This window comes from Porites lutea, chromosome 4, assembly GCF_958299795.1.
Source record: "Porites lutea chromosome 4, jaPorLute2.1, whole genome shotgun sequence".
In the NCBI taxonomy this organism is placed as follows: Eukaryota; Metazoa; Cnidaria; class Anthozoa; order Scleractinia; family Poritidae; genus Porites; species Porites lutea.
The window spans coordinates 7,823,875-7,842,496 of NC_133204.1; the positions used below are offsets into that span (position 1 = coordinate 7,823,875).

General features: G+C 41.1%; 2 protein-coding genes across 2 annotated transcripts; both read left to right on the forward strand.

The window, feature by feature from the left end:
• Window positions 1-2,586: 2,586 nt before the first annotated feature.
• On the forward strand, window positions 2,587-9,542 carry LOC140934932 (uncharacterized). Its single transcript, XM_073384487.1, has 6 exons — window positions 2,587-3,150; window positions 4,173-4,378; window positions 5,205-5,402; window positions 6,384-6,625; window positions 7,424-7,602; window positions 9,160-9,542. The coding sequence occupies exons 1-6, from the start codon at window positions 2,589-2,591 to the stop codon at window positions 9,510-9,512; spliced, it is 1,740 nt and encodes a 579-aa protein (XP_073240588.1). The 5' UTR covers window positions 2,587-2,588; the 3' UTR covers window positions 9,513-9,542.
• Window positions 9,543-10,824: 1,282 nt separating this feature from the next.
• LOC140934879 (uncharacterized) lies at window positions 10,825-18,250 on the forward strand. The gene is made up of 6 exons (XM_073384441.1): window positions 10,825-11,386; window positions 12,287-12,492; window positions 12,767-12,964; window positions 14,497-14,738; window positions 15,540-15,718; window positions 17,768-18,250. The coding sequence occupies exons 1-6, from the start codon at window positions 10,825-10,827 to the stop codon at window positions 18,118-18,120; spliced, it is 1,740 nt and encodes a 579-aa protein (XP_073240542.1). The 3' UTR covers window positions 18,121-18,250.
• Window positions 18,251-18,622: the final 372 nt, after the last annotated feature.

Genomic DNA, 18,622 nt, shown 5'->3' on the forward strand with positions numbered 1-18,622 from the left:
GCTGAATGTCGTTTTGTTGTGTGAGTATATGAACTGCTAATTCTCGTAAACGATTACCCGCGCTACGTATCGTAAGCGACCCCGAACACTTGTGGTGATGGTCTTTAACTTTTCCATTGTTTTTAACCTCTTGTAAGCGACCACTTTGTCGCTGATCTGTTCCCGGCTCCGAGATGGTTGGGTCCTTAAAACTGAGAAAGCGCGAACATATAAAATAAAACGGGAGGAGACTGGGGAGAGGAAGGGCGGCTTTAGCTTTTTACGGCCAGCACCAACTCCCTTTTCCCAGATCACGCGCTCATATTTTCTCGGGCCTTTCACTTAAGCCTGAGAGCCTGGAACAGGCTACCTTGTCGAATGATCTGATCTCTTTGATTTACTCTAGTGCACTACCCTAGCCTACTCAGAGTATCAAATACATAGTGGAACTACACATATCGTATACATACATGCAATAAATGCTCTTCCAAAAAGTAGATGTGTCTAAATCTCTTCTTGGAAATTACCCTTTATGGCTCAATTATCGTTAACGACTACCCGCCTTAAGCGACCACTGAATTGTCGTATTTGGGTAATCTCTTACGGGAGGACCGACTGTATAATTGTATCGGAATCTGTGCAGATTTGCAGAGGACGCGTTCGAGTTCCCGGCCCTTTTCTCCCCACGACGCCCTTGACTTTTGTTCAGAGGTTGGGAGTGCCTTAGGTGGCCATTAACCCTACCACTGTCACTTTAGATAGGTGTCCACTAAGGTTCCTTACCATAATATCAAAGTAGTGTTACACTTCAAATTTTTGTTATAACAGAGAGGTTAAGCATCACGTTTACGTCAAACTGCAAACGCGAATTTGTACCACGCTTCCCCTTTACTTGTCGTTTACTGTTCATTAGTCCACACATAAATTAGTAGTTTCAAGCAATTGTTTTGACCTATTTTTGTCTGCTCATTTTCTATTTAAAGAAATTCTCAACTTGAATCTGACGTTTGCCTTTTGCCGTATACGTGAAGCTTAATCTCCAGGGGCGGATCTAGGGGGAGGGTGCAGGGGGTGCGCACCCCCCCCCCCCTGAGATGACCTGCGGTTTTCTAATACAACTGGTATTCTCCGAAAAAAAAAACTATGTGGTTTATTGGTGTTGAAGTAGAGCAAGAGACGAGTGCACCCCCTCCTAAAAAACATCCTGGATCCGCCCCTGATCTCTCTAATAACAGTCAAACTACTTTATTTTATCAAAGATTGTAGCGATCGTTTTTGGGGGACCGTTCCTGATAAGGTTACTGCGAGCCTCTTTTTACAGTAAAAATCCGGTTCGGTTGTACCCAAAATTGCAAAGCCAGCCAAAAGGATTGCGTAAAATCTTTATCGATTATCTCTTCTTCCAAGCCGACCAATCAGATTGTACAACATCTGTATCGATTTTTAATCGATTTGCTTCTTCTGAAGAACGTTGAAATCAGAACTTGTCGCGCTTGAGTTGTCCCACTCGTGGTTTAGGATGGCTTGTTAACCAGCGAAATCCTTCGGGATACTGGCAAGTCACGAAAGGCGACCTAAGCCAAATTATTTCTTTCCCTCATGATTCTTTTTTTGTTTAGATCTAGCTTTTAAATAAGGTTTTAGTAGCGTCTGGTTGACGTTAATTGCGGGCCGTGATTTCCGATAAATTTTTCTATTCGGAGTTCGCCAGTTTTTGCCGAGCACAGCTAGAGTTTAGTTTTTTTCTTTTCTTATCGAAAACACCTTGACGATGGGAGGTTAAATCGCGGAAATTTCAACTCGTACCCTTGACGATTGGCGTTGAAATCGCGAAAATATTGTCCTCATCGATCGACGACTCGCTTTTGGCATGGTTTGGACTTCTGGATGGGACACGGATCAAGACATGAGTAAACTTCTTATACTTTGGAATCAGGGATAATCATAGGAACTATGTTCACTTTGAGACCTTGGAAACACATTGCAATTAATGTTTAACCGTATCAAGAGCATCTTGGAGTATTAAACTTTCATCTTGGATTAAAACATTGGAACTTTATTGAACTTTGTAACCCTGGGTTCGACCCTGGATAAAGCAAGCGGATGTTTTGTTTTGTTTAGAACGCCATTATGCTTCCATAGACCAACGCATTCCACGGAAACGACTTTAGGCGTCTTGTTAATGCTGCGTTAGGTGGTATGACAGTCTTAGTTAGAAGAGAAAAATCAGTCCCTTACTACTTCTTGTAGCCTGCGTAGCAGGCTCTTGAAAGTAGTGGGCACAAGAAAAATCCGGCGCGCGAGAAAGAGACACGCGAGGGGTTACCCCTCGCGTGTCTCCCTCGCGCATGCCCGTTCTCTCTTTCGCCCACTACTTCCACTGCCTGCTACGTAGGCTATACTTCGTCTATGTGAGGGTAATGCGGTTGGCCTCGCCTACAATTACTCGACCAAGCTTAAAACCGTCAAGTTGTTAGAAATAAAGTATGGTTGATAAAACCAGACGGAAGGGCAGGTGGTCTACACTTTTTCGTTGCGTGATAGTTCTTAGATCAACCCCAGATTGGCAGAAAAAGGTCACGCAAACGCTCTAGGTCATTAGAAAAAACATGGCACCGTGGTGGGCTGTTGTGGGCTTTTATTTGCTGTTTGGCATTTTTGTCACAGAATCAAAGAAAGGCCATCCAATTCCTACATTTTTCAAAAGGATCAATTCTGAAGGACTTATTCTGGATGTCCGAGATCAACGGAATCACATCAACTTTACGCGTCCCATTGTCAAGAAATTTGAGGCGGCTTCCACGCTGAAAGTTAGTCGGGACGTGGTTGAGAACGGGGCAGCGGTGATCATTTCATGGAGTGGAATACCTCAGCCAGACAAAAGCGACTTAATTGCGTTTTACTGCCCAAACGACGCTGAAGCAAGCCAGTATTTGGACTATTTCTATGTCACTGTGTCGGCGAATTATGCCTCTGGGTATGGATGGAATCAGGTCCATGTTTACAACATGAGGTCGAGCTGTGAGTTTCGATACTATCAGAAGAACTATATTCATGTTGCGACGAGCAACCTGCTGATATTTAAGGGAGGCGTTGACGCTCCTTTACAAGGACACATTGCTCTTACAGGCGATCCTACACAAATGAGAGTTATGTGGGTGTCTGGAACAGGTTCGTATTTGGGTTGTTACATTGGCGTTTGTCTCTAGTAGGTCAAGTAATTTTTTTTGCTTAGGGGCCGACCGTTTAACTCTTGACGGGGCGGGGGTAGCGGTGGGTGATTTCTGGTCATCAAGAATTTTTTTTTCTAGGAATCTGGTGAGCAGGATATTTTTTTCCCTTTTTTTTCCCATAAGCTTTCTACTACATTTGTGCTGCGTGCAATTTTTTTCTTCCGACAAGCGCTTGCAGGAAATTTTTTTGTCAAAATCACCCACTCCCCCCCATCAAGAGTTAAATGGTCGGCCCCTTAGTCAGGCTTTTAATAATTAACATTCCAGGCCGGCTTTGACCGGCAATCTCCTGACTATCAGGTGATTGAAAAGGTGTTGTCTGCAGGTGTGATATTTTATCCCCTGTCAGAAAAATGTGTTTGTATGTGTAAATTTTACTACTTCTCACCCGCAACAAAGCACGGTAGATTCTACACTTACCGGTACAGATTACGTAAACCAGATAAACACAGAAATGAACGGGAACTTCGTTTTACTTCATTTGGTTTCATTAGGAAACTCTTTTGCAATTTGCTTGCGTAATCTGTACGAGAGGATTAAGTGGGGCCCAAAGCCCCTAAGTCAAGAGGTTTTATTGAGGTACAATCAGTTACTCCACGTCCTCCATAGTCGACATTTCTTGTCTCCTGACGGCTATGTCGGTTGATTGGGTGCAAAATTGTTGTTTTTCTTCTGTTAGCATGATTTTCTCAATTTATCAGTTGATTAAAGTTATCTTGAGTTACAGCCTTTGGGTAGTTAACACGCGATGACAGGGTTTGATTGCGCTTTAGTTAAAAAATATCCCGGACCTTTCTAGCCCTAACTCTCTCCTGACCGTCAGGTGATCAGACATGGAAAGGTTTGTTGGGCTTCCCGCCAAAACTCTCAGACGCGCACAAAAAGCTACACCAGCTACGCCCGGGAGCTACGCAGGCTACGATTTTCTTTTTTCTAAATAGTCTTTATCCCTTAATTTAGATGCCACACCAGTTGTGCGTTATGGAAAAGACCCCTCCTTACCTCTCATAGCCAAGGGAATCTCAAAGACCTACACCAAGACTGATATGTGTGGACCGCCAGCATCCTTCACGAGCTTCTTTAGAAATCCTGGCTATATTCACGATGTTCTTCTAACAAATCTCACTTCATCTTCAGATTATTTTTACTCCTACGGATCTTTTAAGGTTCGTTATTGGTTGCAAGTCCCTGTTTAAGCGTTTTAAAGGGGCTGTGTCACGGCAGTCCAGTTCATTTTGTTTACTCGCCCTCAATCGCTATGGAACTTAAAGTAAGCAAAGAAATTACATGTAAATGGCAAAATCAGAGATCCGAGACAAACAAATATGTCTCTTGAGCATTATTTTTGAAGTTGCAAGCAGCAGGGATCAACTTTGAAAAACTGTTAGACTGAACAGTTTTCAAAAACCCTAATTTCAATCCGTTTCAATCTTCTTCAGTTTTGCCCATCCGTGGCATCTGTTGTTTCCGTTATGTCATTTTAACCTTCCTTTAAAGTTTTAAGCGGTTATTTTTTATGTTTCTCTTAATTTAATGGGCATTTTGTAATTTCCTAATTTGGCTGAATTTCGTGACACAGCTCAAAATGCAATAAATTGAGGACGGTTAATTCATCCATTTTTAAGTGATTTTATGAGTCGCTCCCTGGCGTAGTATTGTTTACAAATCTAGGTCTATGCCGCCGGAATTCTAAAACCCCTATCTCATAGAAGAGATCAAATTTAGGTTTCTGGAAAACTGCCAACCTACCCCTCCCCTAAGCTAACATTTAAAACACTTAATTCTCGCTTAGGGAGAAATGATGCCGTAGGGGAGGGGTAGCCGGGTAGGTGGGCAGTTTCCCAGAACTTGACTTAAATTGATCCCATAGAAGACCATTTTAAATTTGTTCTACTTCATGTTACCTCTACGCTAGACCTAAGTAATACGACTCATGTAACTTACATGAAATACCATGTTTCTTTTCTTTCTCTTTCGTGTCTTTTTATTCAGATCATGAGCGAGGTGCGCAAATTTCGAACCCAACCAATCGCAGGCTCGGATGAACCATTCAGTTTTTTAGTCTACGGTGATATGGGGATAACCGATATCCCTGGAGGGCATGATACAGCAAAGTACATGATTGAAGAAGCCGCTAAGGGCCGCTCATTTGTTTTTCATATTGGAGATATCTCATACGCAGTTGGATTTGTAAGTAGAACACTGCTGCCGCGTGAAACTAGTAGAGAGTTTAAGCAGTGACGTTTTCTGGCGACGCAAGTCAACCGGAAGTGGAGTTTTTGCACTCTTCGCCCTTGATTTTGAGTAAATTCTCGTAAAAATCGTCTCTTTAAGAGTTAGGAAACTTAGCAATACAAATTTGGTAGCATCAAGGCGTATGAAAAGAGAAAAAAGGCTCACTTACGGTATAAGTGTGTCGCTCAAAGCGTTGCCGCTTAAGCTCCCTAGTAAATACTATTTTGTTTTGGTACATTTGCTTTACTTACAGGGTAGAAAGAATACAGTTTCTTTCTGTGTACAATGCGTACCAAAAAGTGCAGGACTTGTTGCACAGACCATAAATAAATTAACAGGGTTCGTACTCCTTGAGTTCTTCAAATTTTATGACTTTCCACGACTTTTTCCATGACATTTGCCAGTTTTCCATGATCTTAGGTTTAGTTGTCGCTTTCGACAATTTTCAAAACTACCCTTGTTTTAGTTTATTTTTTATATCTAATTCAGTTCAAAAGACACAAACTCCGGTGTCTACCCAAATGCGTATCATTCGCGTTGTATAATTACTCTCCTCTGTCCTACATTGTTGTTCTCGCTAGGCGAATTTGTACCCTGTGACCAAGTTTCCTCTTCACTTGTTGTTTACTGTTCGTTATTTCTACGCCTTAATGAGTAGTTTCAAGCAATTTTTATCCATAAGAATTGTTTTAAGCGGTCTTTATATGCTCATTTTCTATTTTGAGAAATTCTCAACTTAAATCTGAGGTAACGACAGCTATCACGTTTTCCCGCCAAAATGAGGCTGGCTCACGCGCGCGCACTACTTAGTATTGAGAAAATCCAATCCTTGTAGCCGTCCTCGTCTTAGAATCTGAAGGTCTCTATTACTCGTCCCTATTGCATTTTCGGGCAGATGTGGTTTTGCTTTGATATTACCTGTGTTTCTATATACAGGGTTACATCTGGGAACAATGGCATGCACTCATTGAGCCTTACGCAACAGTTATGCCATATATGGTGGGCATAGGCAATCACGAGCAAGACCATAATTCAGGGGGCTCCAAGGACCCCAGTGGCGCCCCAGGTGAGGGCTGGCACCCCTGGTGGGGCAACTTTGGTGATGACTCAGGGGGAGAGTGTGGGGTACCCATGTACTATCGATTCCACATGCCTGACAATGGAAATGCTCTGTGGTGGTGAGGTTGTTAAACATATTTACATTAGGGTGCAAACAGGTTGTCTTTGTATATTATATTTCAATGATTAAAATTAAGAATTCGAGAAAACAAAATGACTCAACTTTCTCAGAATTTAACCTCTCTCCCCTCAATCAAGTGGCCGAATAGAAGCTGAGACCAAAGTCTGAAATGTCATACGTCTCCACCCCCCAACCCGTGGGGGGCGCGGGGGAGAAAGACGTCTGGATTGCGAGCGTTATATTGGCGTCCGGTGACGTTACCCAGTTTTTCTCCTCTGCGCCCCCAGCGGGTTAGGGGGTTGAGACATGTGACATTTCGGACTACTGTGACCACAAAATCAATGAGGCAGAATAAAGTCACGGGTCCCAGTTTCGTTTTGGATTTCGTGATTGATGTGATAAAAAGTTATTTTTATTCTATTAAATCAACAAGAACACTGCTCCCTTTTATTTTCATGATCATATTTTATTTCCAAACGTATTCATATGCATATTTTCCTGCGCTTGAATAGCGAATATAAATGAAATATCTCTTTAATATTATTTCTCCAGTTTTAATTAACTCACAAGAATTCCCTTGGCGCTTGGAGGGAGGAGAGCTTGGTCGACCATATCAAAGCACGTTAAGAGAACTGATTTCCGGACTGCTTTAGGCCTATTTTTCATGATTGGTGGACTTTAGATCTTCAAAGGGTTACTACAAGAGTTCGATTAAACTGTTCCTTTAATGTTACCGGCTACAACAATTATCTGATCTTCAGCCATACGATATTACTAACCATAAGATATTTTTTAGGTACAGTTACGATTACGGAATGGTGCACTTCATTATGATGAGCACAGAGCATGATTTCAGAGAGGGTTCGAGGCAATACAAGTGGCTAGAAAATGACTTGAAAAATGTCGATCGGAAGAAAACGCCTTGGGTTGTGCTCGGCGGACACCGGCCGATGTATTCCAGTCAGGAATTACTAGGTAATGACCGGTTATGACTTATAAGGTCGCTAAGCCTTCTTTTCTGCCGTTTTTTCGGTGTATGTTTCGTTAGTGTTTAGTGAAGTAATAGATACAGCCGCGTAAAGCGTAAACGAGATCAAACAAGAAAACCAGGAAGTTCCCTCAAGGAGTGGGCGAGGGAAAGAAGACAGACCGAAAAACCACCCTGGCTTCTTTCTCTCCCCTCCTCCTCCATCATTTTCTGGTTTGACCTCTTACTTTACGAAGCACGTAAAGGTTGTCAAGAGTTGTTTTTCTCATACAAATCCTTCTTATTTTCGGCGGCCGCTGCAATCTCTACTTTTGAGATCAACGGGGGAAAATTTACAGGATACCTAATTTTAATACGCTCTTTCAGCTCGTGCTAACGAGTGACGGTGAAAAGCAATAAGTAGAATCGTGGTAGTGGTGAAGCAGTTCGGGGAGGGGGGAACAATAAAATACGTGAAGGGAGTGGTGGATATTTGTTATCATTATACTTTTCTTGGAAACTGACCCACCTACTCCTAAGCCAACATTTTGCCCTAAGTGATAAGTAAGTGTTGATGTTGGCTTAGGGGAGGGGTAGGTGGGCAGTTTCCCAGAAGAGTATAATGATCAAATTTGGTGGTGGTGGAAAAATGTGTTAGAGCAGGGAAATAACAAAAATGTAGTGGTGATGATGGTGGATGGAAACCGCTTAACTGCGTAGGTTATGGACTAAGGCAATGGAACCGTGGAGGTAATAAGGGTGGATTGGTATGTGATAACAGAACTTATTTGCTTTCGTCTTAATTAATACGCCCTTTCTGCTGGTCAAGTATCAGTAATCTGGAACCTGGTACAATAATGCGTCAAGGAAATAAGTAAAAGGCGAGGGAAATTATTAGGATTTGGACAAAACGCAAGTGAAATTATTCTCTAAGTTTACGAATATACCATTTGATTACCTATTAATATCATGGGTGACGAATTACGTTAGCAATCTTGGATTTTTGACATGTTTATCCTGGATCGTATCGATCAAGAACTCCACTCTCTTAAATGTTTATACCTTAAATTTGGCTTATAAAGTTCAGAATCTGCCAGACTTTTTCGGAAAATACCTGTTAGAATCCATCTTGATGTTCTCTTGTGTGTTCAGGTTTTCTAAAGCGTCTTTTTGTGCCCTGACATCTTCATTCACGGCATTTTAAAACTTCGTCGCAATCTTGACACTGAGATGTACGGAAGGGTTGTCATGGCAATTTTGTAATTTCACATGTGAAATTTCAAATTAACGCTGAAATTTCGCGCTAAAATTAAGAAGTAATTCGTCACCTATGATATTACAAAAAATAAAAAATAAAAATGAATGACTTCAACGCCGTTAATGTATTCCACAGCACTGAACTACCCTCGCTAACGGTAATTTTTGCCAGAAAAGAGTTTAGTTGGGAGCCTTCCCTACTACTATTGTTAACTCTTCAACAGTTGCATATTGGAAATTGATTGTTGACTAAATCAATTAATTCTCTTTTGGTTTATTTTTATTTTCTTTTTAAACACTCTTATAAGGTAACTACATCGTATCTCTTGGAATGCAATACTATTTGGAAGAGCTTTTTCACAAGTACAAAGTGGATTTAGCCTTCTGGGGACACTACCACACCTACGAAAGGACATGTCCAGTTTATAAGCAGACATGCCAAAGTGAAGGAATGGGCACCACACATATCGTAGTGGGATCAGCAGGATACGCATTAAACCTCGAGGACTATTTCAAGGTGGAGTGGTCTCGTTTTCACGAGAACGATTTTGGATATGGAAGAGTACTGGTAGCAAATAGGTCTGCGCTTTATTATGAGTGGGTTCGAAATAAGGATAAGGTCGTTAGAGATAAAGTTTGGTTGATAAAACCAGATTCTTAGAAAGCAGTGCTAGAAAGAGCTGGAAAGGAAGTATGAGAATATTTTAGCTTGAAGAAAAAGTCATCTCCTTTTGCATTAAAGAGAGAATTTTTGCAAGGTTTTCAATAGCTTTGATGGGAATTTCGTGACTGAAATAAAAACTACTGAAGAAAGATGACGAATCATTAAATGGTAATACTGCGCCTTTTTATATGGCTGAATCTGCTAGCGGGCAAGATGAAGCGAATCCTGCGTTCTGATTGGCTACCCAAGCGGGTAAGATTGGCCATTCCTGCCCCCTCGGGATTTCCCGCGTTGGTCCTGCAAGAAAAGTTCTCTTGTTGGCCATGTAATAAATCCCTTATTGACCAAGCTTGTTCGGTCAAGACGGTTTTATAAAATTTGGTTCCGTTCTTTTTTGTGGTTTTATCATTGACCTCGACTTTCAACCATCTTGACCTGACGGTTAGTCAATAACTCATATTTACAGACCCGCCAGCCCCACGTGATGGTCACGTGAATCAAAGTACATACTTAATCGTGTCAGTCTATTCTCACTTTGTTACGTAAAATTGAAAAGCACTGAGAACCCGTGCAACGTTTTGGTTATCCTCTGTACGCAAAGACATATAATCATATGACCTTATCTAGCTTACGAAAGAAGTCTTATTGGAAAGGAAATGCATCACTATTTTGCTCCCATTTCATAAACCTTGTTTTCACTTTATTTTAAGCTCCCACCCGGTTACATCATTTGTAATAGAAAGAAAGTGTATTTCAGTATCCCAAGAACCTTGTTACATAATTTCTTGATTTCTCCTTGCTTTGATTCGTTGAAACTCCTGATCTATAAAGAAAAAAACAAGGAATACAGAGCAGACTAAATAAAGTCAAACAATTATTAGAGAGATTTAGAGTCACTTTTGCGACAAACGGCAAACGTCAGGTTCAAGATGAGAATTTCTCAAAATAAAAAATAAGGAGATAAAATCAGCTGAAGCAATTTTTATGTTTCAAACTATAGCGTGAATCCACTGATTTCCGAGTAATTATAATAAACAGTAAACGGCAAGTAAAGAGAAAACTTGGTTACGTGGTACAATTTGTGTTAAATGTGACTCTATAAAATCTCTCTATTATCAGCGTCTCTGCATTTTTCCACGCGAAATGAAGGTTCTGAAGAAAATATGAGGAACTTGACTTACTTTTATGGTTTATTTTTCCCCTTTATTTGCGTGACAGTTCTTAGATCAACCCGGAATTGGGAGAAAAAAGGTCACGCAATATGTGCTATAAAGGAAGGAAGCCCACCCTCCAGGTCATTAGAAAAAGCATGGCACCGTGTTGGGCTGTTGTGGGTTTTTATTTGCTTTTTGGCATTTATGTGACAGAATCAAAGAAAGGCCATCCAATTCCTACATTTTTCAAACGGATCAATTCTGAAGGACTTATTCTGGATGTCCGAGATCAACGGAATCACATCAACTTTACGCGTCCCATTGTCAAGAAATTTGCGGCGGCTTCCACGCTGAAAGTTAGTCCGGACGTGGTGGAGAACGGTGCAGCAGTGATCATTTCGTGGAGTGGAATACCTCAGCCAGACAAAAGCGACTTTATTGCGTTTTACTGCCCAAATGATGCTGAAGCAAGCCAGTATTTGGACTATTTCTATGTCACTGTGTCGGCGAATTATGCCTCTGGGTATGGAAGGAATCAGGTCAATGTTTACAACATGAGGTCGAGCTGTGAGTTTCGATACTATCAGAAGAACTACATTCATGCTGCAACGAGCAACCTGCTGAAGTTTAAGGGAGGCGTTGACGCTCCTTTACAAGGACACATTGCTCTCACAGGCGATCCAACACAAATGAGAGTTATGTGGGTGTCTGGAACAGGTAAGGTTTTCAGGGGTACAAAATTGTTTCCACTTCTATTATGTAATCTCTAACAAAGCCGGTTTGTGGTGGGTCAATCCGATCCAACACGGATGAGAGTTTTGAGGGTGTCCGGAACAGGCCGGAACAGGTTCGAATTTTGGTTGTTACATTTGCTTTTGTCCCCAGTAGGTCAAGTAATTTTTTTTGCTTAGTCAGGCTTTTAATGATTAACATTCCAGGCCGGCCTTGACCGGCAATCTCCTGACTATCAGGTGATCGAAAAGGTGTTGTCTGCAGGTGTGATATTTTATCTTCTGTCCGAAAAATTTGTTTGTATGTAGATTTTACTACTTCTCACCCGCAACAAGGCCCGGTAGATTCTACACGTACCGGTACAGATTGCGTAACCCAGCTAAACACGGAAATGAATGGGGACTTCATTCTACTTCCTTTGGTTTCATAGGGAAACTCTTTTGCAATTTGCTCACGCAATCTATACAAGAGGATTCATGAGTGGGACCCAAAGCCCCCAAATCAAGAGGTTTTATTGAGGTACAACCACTTACTCCACGTCCTCCACAGTCAACATATCTTGTCTCCTGACGGCTATGTCGGTTGATTGGGTGCAAAATTGTTGTTTTTCTTCTGTTAGCATGATTTTCTCAATTTATCAGTTGATTAAAGTTGTCTCGAGTTACAGCCTTTGGGTAGTTAACACGCGATGACAGGGTTCGATTGCGCTTTGGTTAAAAATATCGCGGACCTTTCTAGCCCTAACTCTCTCCTGACCATTAGGTGATCAGACATAGCAAAGTTTTTTGGGCTTCCCGCCAAAACTCTCACACGCGCACAAACAGCTACACCAGCTACGCAGGCTACGATTTTCTTTTTCTAAATAGTCTTTATCTCTTAATTTAGATGACACTCCAGTTGTGCGTTATGGAAAAGACCCGTCTTTACCTCTCACAGCCAAGGGAATCTCAAAGACCTACACCAAGACTGATATGTGTGGACCGCCAGCATCCTTCACCAGCTTCTTTAGAAATCCTGGCTACATTCACGATGTTCTTCTAACAAATCTCACTTCATCTTCAGATTATTTTTACTCCTACGGATCTATTAAGGTTCGTTGTTGGTTGCAAGTCCTGTTTAATGGTTTTAAATGCAATAAATTGAGGACTGTTAATTCATCCATTTTTAAGTGACTTTGTGAGTCGCTCCCTGGCGTAGTATTGTTTACAAATTTAGGTCTATAGATCTTAGAGGACCATTTTTGCTCGACTTAATTTTACCACGCTACGCTAGAGCTTAGTACGACTCATGTAACTTACTGTTAATAATAATTAGCAGATTAAATACCATGTTTCTTTTCTTTCCCTTTTGTCTTTTTTTATTCAGATCATGAGCGAGGTGCGCAAATTTCGAGCCCAACCAATCACAGGCTCGGATGAATCATTCAGTTTTTTAGTCTACGGTGATATGGGGATAACCGATGTCCCCGGCGCGCATGATACAGCAAAGTACATGATTGAAGAAGCCGCTAAGGGCCGCTCATTTGTTTTTCATATTGGAGATATCTCATACGCAGTTGGATTTGTAAGTAGAACGCTGCAGCCGCGTGAAACTAGTAGGGAGTTTAAGCAGCGACGTTTTCGAGCGACGCAAGTCAACCAGAAGTGGAGTTTTTGCACTCTTCGGCCTGATTTTGAGTAAATTCTCGTAAAAATCGTCTCTTAAGAGTTAAAAAAAACTTAGCAATACAAATATGGTATCGTCAAGGCTATTAAAAGAGAAAAAGGCTCACCTCCGGTTGACTTGCGTCGCTCAAAAACGTCCTGCTTAAACTCCCTAGTAATTGCTATTTTGTTTTGGTACATTTGCGTTAATTACAAGGTAGGAAGAATACAATTCCTTTCTGTGTACAATTCATGCCAAAAGGCGCAGGACTTGGTGCACAGACCATAAATTACTAACGTGGTTCTTACTCCTTGAGTTCCTCAAATTTCATGACTTTCCACCACTTTTTCCATGACATTTTCCAGTTCAAGTTTCCATGACCTTAGGTTTAACTGTTACTTTCAAAAAGTTTCAAAACTATCCTTGTTTTAGGGTATTTTTTAAAAATCTAATTCAGTTTAAAAGACACAAACTCCAGTGTCTACCAAAATGCGTGTCATTCGCTCTGTTTGATTACTCTCCTCCATCCTACATTGTTGTTCTTACTTTGACATCCGCAATAACTAATGACTTTCCAGGACTGACAATTAAATTCCATAACTTTCCAAGCCTGGAAAATGAAATTCGTAAATTTCATGACTTCCAGGTTTTCCATGACCTGTACGAACCCTAAGTAACAGACCTGGCCAGTACCTTTCGCATAATAAACAGGACATGTAGAAACTACTTCAACAGTTCAACAGTTTTTGTTTTCATCACTGCATCTGACTGACAGTCATGTTTGAGACTTAAGATTTGAATACGAGGTCGACTACGACTACTAGATTTGAATTCAATTTTTTTTTCGCGTTTTCTCCAAAAAGACATCCCGGAAAGCTCCAATTTACTTTTTTTGTTGCCAGAAACGTTAGCGCGGTTATTTTTATTGAAGGAGGTTAAACCCTCTCTCGATTGCAAAATGATCAGAATTGTAACATTTGATAACTTGTTTCCACTACTAAACCCTTAATAGTGAGGTTAAACATCACGTTTACGTCAAATGGCAAACGCGAATTTGTACCTCCTGACCAAGTTTCCTCTTTATCTGTCGTTTACTGTTCGTTATTTCTACACCTAAATTAGTAGTTTCAAGCAATTTTTTATCCATAAGAATTGTTTTAAGCGGTCGTTATCTGCTCATTTTCTATTTTGGAGAAACTCTCAACTTAAATGTGACTTTTACCGTTTGCCGTATACGTGAAGCTTAAACTCTCTAATAGTAGAATAACGACAGCTATCATGTTTTCCCGCCAAAATGACGCTGGTTCACGCGCGCGCACTACTTAGTATTGAGAAAATCCCATCCTTGTAGTCATCCTCGTCTTAGAATCAAAAGTTCTCTATTACTCGTCCCTATTGCATTTTTGGGCAGATGTGGTTTTGCTTTGATATTACCTGTGTTCTATATACAGGGTTACAACTGGGAACAGTGGCACGCACTCATTGAGCCTTATGCAACAATAATGCCATATATGGTGGGCATAGGCAATCACGAGCAAGACCATAGTTCAGGAGGCTCCAAGGACCCCAGTGGCGCCCCAGGTGAGGGCTGGCACCCCTGGTGGGGCAACTTTGGTGATGACTCAGGGGGAGAGTGTGGGGTACCCATGTACTATCGATTCCACATGCCTGACAATGGAAATGCTCTGTGGTGGTGAGGTTGTTAAAAATATTTACATTAGAGTCTAAACAGGTAGTCTTTGTATATTATATTTCAACGATTAAAATTAAGAACTGGAGGAAACAATCAAATGGCCGAATAGAAGCTGAGACCAAAGTCTGAAATGTCATACGTCTCCACCCAACCCCCCCCCCCCCCCCCCACCAACCCGTGGGGGACGCGTGGTAGAAAGACGTCTGAATTCCGAGCGTTATATTGGCGTCCGGTGACTTCACCTAGTCTTTCTCCTTTGGGCCTGCAACAGGGTAGGGGGTTGAGACATGTGACATTTCGGACTTCGGAGACCACAACATCAATGAGGAAGAATAAAGTCACGGGTCACAGTTTCGTTTTGGATTTCGTGATTGATGTGATAAAATTTTTTTTATTCTATTTAATCAACAAGAACACTGCTCCCCTTTATTTTCATGATCATATTGCATTTCCAAAGGTATTCATGTACATATTTTTCCTCCGCTTGAATAGCGAATTGAAATAAAATGTCTTTTGAAAATTATTTCTCCAAAGTAGTACTGGACTAGAGGCTTTTAATTAAGAAGTTTTAATTAACTCACGAAGAATTCCCTCACCGCTTGACTGGATTACCATGCAGGGAGGATTTGTTAGGTTGACTTTATCAAAGCACGTTGAGAGGACTGTTTCCCGGACTGCTTTAAGCCTGTTATCATAATTGGTGGCGTTTAGATCTTCAAAGGGTTACCTTTAATGTTACCGGCTAAAACAATTATCGGATCTTCAGCCATACGATATTACTAACCATAAGATATTTTTTAGGTACAGTTACGATTATGGAATCGTGCACTTCATTATGATGAGCACAGAGCATGATTACAGAGAGGGTTCGAGGCAGTACAAGTGGCTAGAAAATGACCTGAGACAAGTTGATCGGAAGAAGACACCATGGGTTGTGCTCGGCGGACACCGGCCGATGTATTCCAGTCAGGAATTACTAGGTAATGACCGGTTATGACTTAAAAGGTCGCTAAGTCTGCTTTTCTGGCGGTTTTTCGGTGTATCTTTCGTTAGTGATTAGTAAAGCAAGGGGAACAGCCGCGCAAAGCAGAAACAAGATCAAACAAGAAAACCAGGAAATTCCATGAAGGAATGGGCGAGGGAAAGAGGAAAGACTGAAAAACCTCCGTGGCTTCTTTCTCCCGCCTCCTCCTCCATCGTTTTCTGGTTTGACCTCTTACTTTACGAAGCACACGAAAAACACACCGAAACGTTGCTTGTTTTGGAATTATAGTCGGTTCTTTTTAATGCCGACAATGACGTATCGCAGTGACTGCATTTCAGAGGTGTCCGTATTATAGGGTCGGAACTGTATGCAGTTTGCTATCCTTGGGATCAAGATATTGTCCATGATAGATCGGTGTCCGGCAGGAAATTCATAGGCGAGGACAAGAATTCATGAAAGTCAATTATGTCATGAGTAAAATAGTGTGAAATGAATTAACGTTTGTAGAAGCACGGACCGATTGTGTTCAGTGCGGACGTCCGCGGAGACAGTTTTTGGCGGAAAATTGTGGTTCTAAAAATAGATTGAAACGAGAAAGGGTTGACTCAAGGCTATAGCATATCTGAAGGCTTCTGTTAATAGGCTCCTTTTAGAGTGGGACAATAGAAATATGGCGGTAGTCTAATGGGTCAGTTTCAAATTATTGAAATTCAAAGCTGGGTCCGAGGCTGAGGGGATAAAACAAAAGAAGTGAATAAGCCTTTTGTTTTAGTTGATTAGCTCAAATCTCCTTTAATTCATAACAGGCACTTTGAGCCCTTAAATGCGTAAGGAGTTGTATGGAAAATCATTCAAGCGTGGCTGGGTGGCAAGAGTTGTTTTCTGATTCAAATTCTTCTAATTTTCGGCGGCCGCTGCAACAAGTCTACTTTTGAGATTAACGGCTGAAAATTTACAAGATACCTAATTTTAATATGCTCTTTCAGCTCGTGCTAACGAGTGACGGTGAAAAGCAACAAGTAGAATTGTGGTAGTGGTGAAGCAGTTGTGGTGGAGAGGGGGAAGGGGGGTTGGGGGGACAATAAAAGACGTGAGGGGAGTGGTAGAAATTTGGGATCATTATACGTTTCTGGGAAACTGCCCACCTACCCCTCCCCTAGGCCAACATTTTGCTCTAAGTGAGAAGTAAGTGTTAATGTTGGCTGAGGGAAGGGGTAGGTGGGCACTTTCCCAGAAACGTACAATGATCAAATTTGGTGGTGGTGGAAAAATGTGTTAGTGGAGGGAAATAACAAAAATGTGGTGGTGATGATGGTGGATGGAAACCATTGAATTGCGTAGGTGGTGGAGAGACTAAGACAGTGGAAGTGTGAGGGTAATAAGGGTGGAGTGTTATGTGATAACAGAACTTATTTGGCTTGAACTACTTGCAAAATGAGACATCACGTCTTTACCACATTCGACGCACGTATAAGAAATGTAAAAATAAAAATGTTCTAAAAGTTTTTTAAAATTGTTAAAACTTCTAGAACATTTTTATTTTTACATTTCTTATACGTGCGTCGAATGTGGTAAAAACGTGATGTCATATTGTGCAAGTAGTTCAAGTTATCCGAACACATTCCTAGTCTCGGCATTTACAATTTCTCAAAAAAAGAACTATTGGCTTTCGACCTTTCTGCTGGTCAAGTATCATTAAACTGGTACCTGGTATAAAAATGCGTCAAGGAAATAACAAAATATAATAGCAAATTTACATAAAGGTTCAGAAGCGCGTTTCATTCTCGACTTCATGACTTCAACGCCGTTAATGTGTTCCACAGCATTGAACTACCCTCGCTAACGGTAATTTTTGCCAGAAAAGAGGTTAGTTGGGAGCCTTCCCTACTACTATTGTTAGCTCTTCAAACACTTGCATATTAGAAATTGATTGTTGACTAAATAAATTAATTCTCTTTTTGCTTATTTTTATTGTTTTTTAAACACTCTTAAAACAAAAAAAGGCTAACTTGTTACCTTTTTTTTTTTACAATTTCCCTACTAGATGACTACATTGTATCTCTTGGAATGCAATACTATTTGGAAGAGCTTTTTCACAAATACAAAGTGGATTTAGCCTTCTGGGGACACTACCACACCTACGAAAGGACATGCGCAGTTTATAAGCATACATGTCAAAGTGAAGGAACAGGCACCACACACATCGTAGTGGGATCAGCAGGATTCGCATTAGACCTCGAGGGCTATTTCAAAGTGGAGTGGTCTCGTTTTCACGAGAACGATTTTGGATATGGCAGAGTACTGGTTGCAAATAGGTCAGCGCTTTATTATGAGTGGGTTCGAAACAAGGATAAGGTCGTTAGAGATAAAGTTTGGTTGATAAAACCAGATTCTTAGAAAGCAGTGCTAGAAAGAGCTGGAAAGGAAGTATGATCTCAGAATATTTTAGCTTGAAGAAAAAGTCATCTCCTTTTGCATTAAAGAGAGAATTTTTGCAAGGATTTCAATAGCTTTGATGGGAATTTCGTGACTGAAATAAAAACAACTGAAAAAAGATGACGAATCTTTACATGGTAATACTGCGCCTTTTTATATGGCTGAATCTGCCAGCGGGCAAGATGAAGCGAATCCTGCGTTCTGATTGGCTACCCAAGAGAGCAAGATAAGCCCTTCCTGCCCCCTCGGGATTTCCCCGGTTGGTCCTGCAAGAAAAGTTCGCCTGTTGGCCATGTAATAAATCCCTTATTGACCAAGCTTGTTCGGTCAAGATGGCTTTATGAAATTTGGCCCCGTTCTTTTTTGTGGTTTTATCATTGACCTCGACTTTCAACCATCTTGACCTGACGGTTGGTCAATAACTCATATTTACAGACCCGTCTGCCCCACTTGATGGCCACGT

Excerpts from the sequence above, each read along its gene's own strand:
- LOC140934879 (XM_073384441.1), top strand. The coding sequence starts at position 10,825 with ATGGCACCGTGTTGGGCTGTTGTGGGTTTTTATTTGCTTTTTGGCATT. Across the intron at positions 11,387-12,286 it reads TATGTGGGTGTCTGGAACAG|ATGACACTCCAGTTGTGCGT; the intron begins GTAAGGTTTTCA and ends CTCTTAATTTAG. Across the intron at positions 15,719-17,767 it reads TTCCAGTCAGGAATTACTAG|ATGACTACATTGTATCTCTT; the intron begins GTAATGACCGGT and ends TTTCCCTACTAG.
- LOC140934932 (XM_073384487.1), top strand. The coding sequence starts at position 2,589 with ATGGCACCGTGGTGGGCTGTTGTGGGCTTTTATTTGCTGTTTGGCATT. Across the intron at positions 4,379-5,204 it reads ACTCCTACGGATCTTTTAAG|ATCATGAGCGAGGTGCGCAA; the intron begins GTTCGTTATTGG and ends CTTTTTATTCAG. Across the intron at positions 7,603-9,159 it reads TTCCAGTCAGGAATTACTAG|GTAACTACATCGTATCTCTT; the intron begins GTAATGACCGGT and ends CACTCTTATAAG.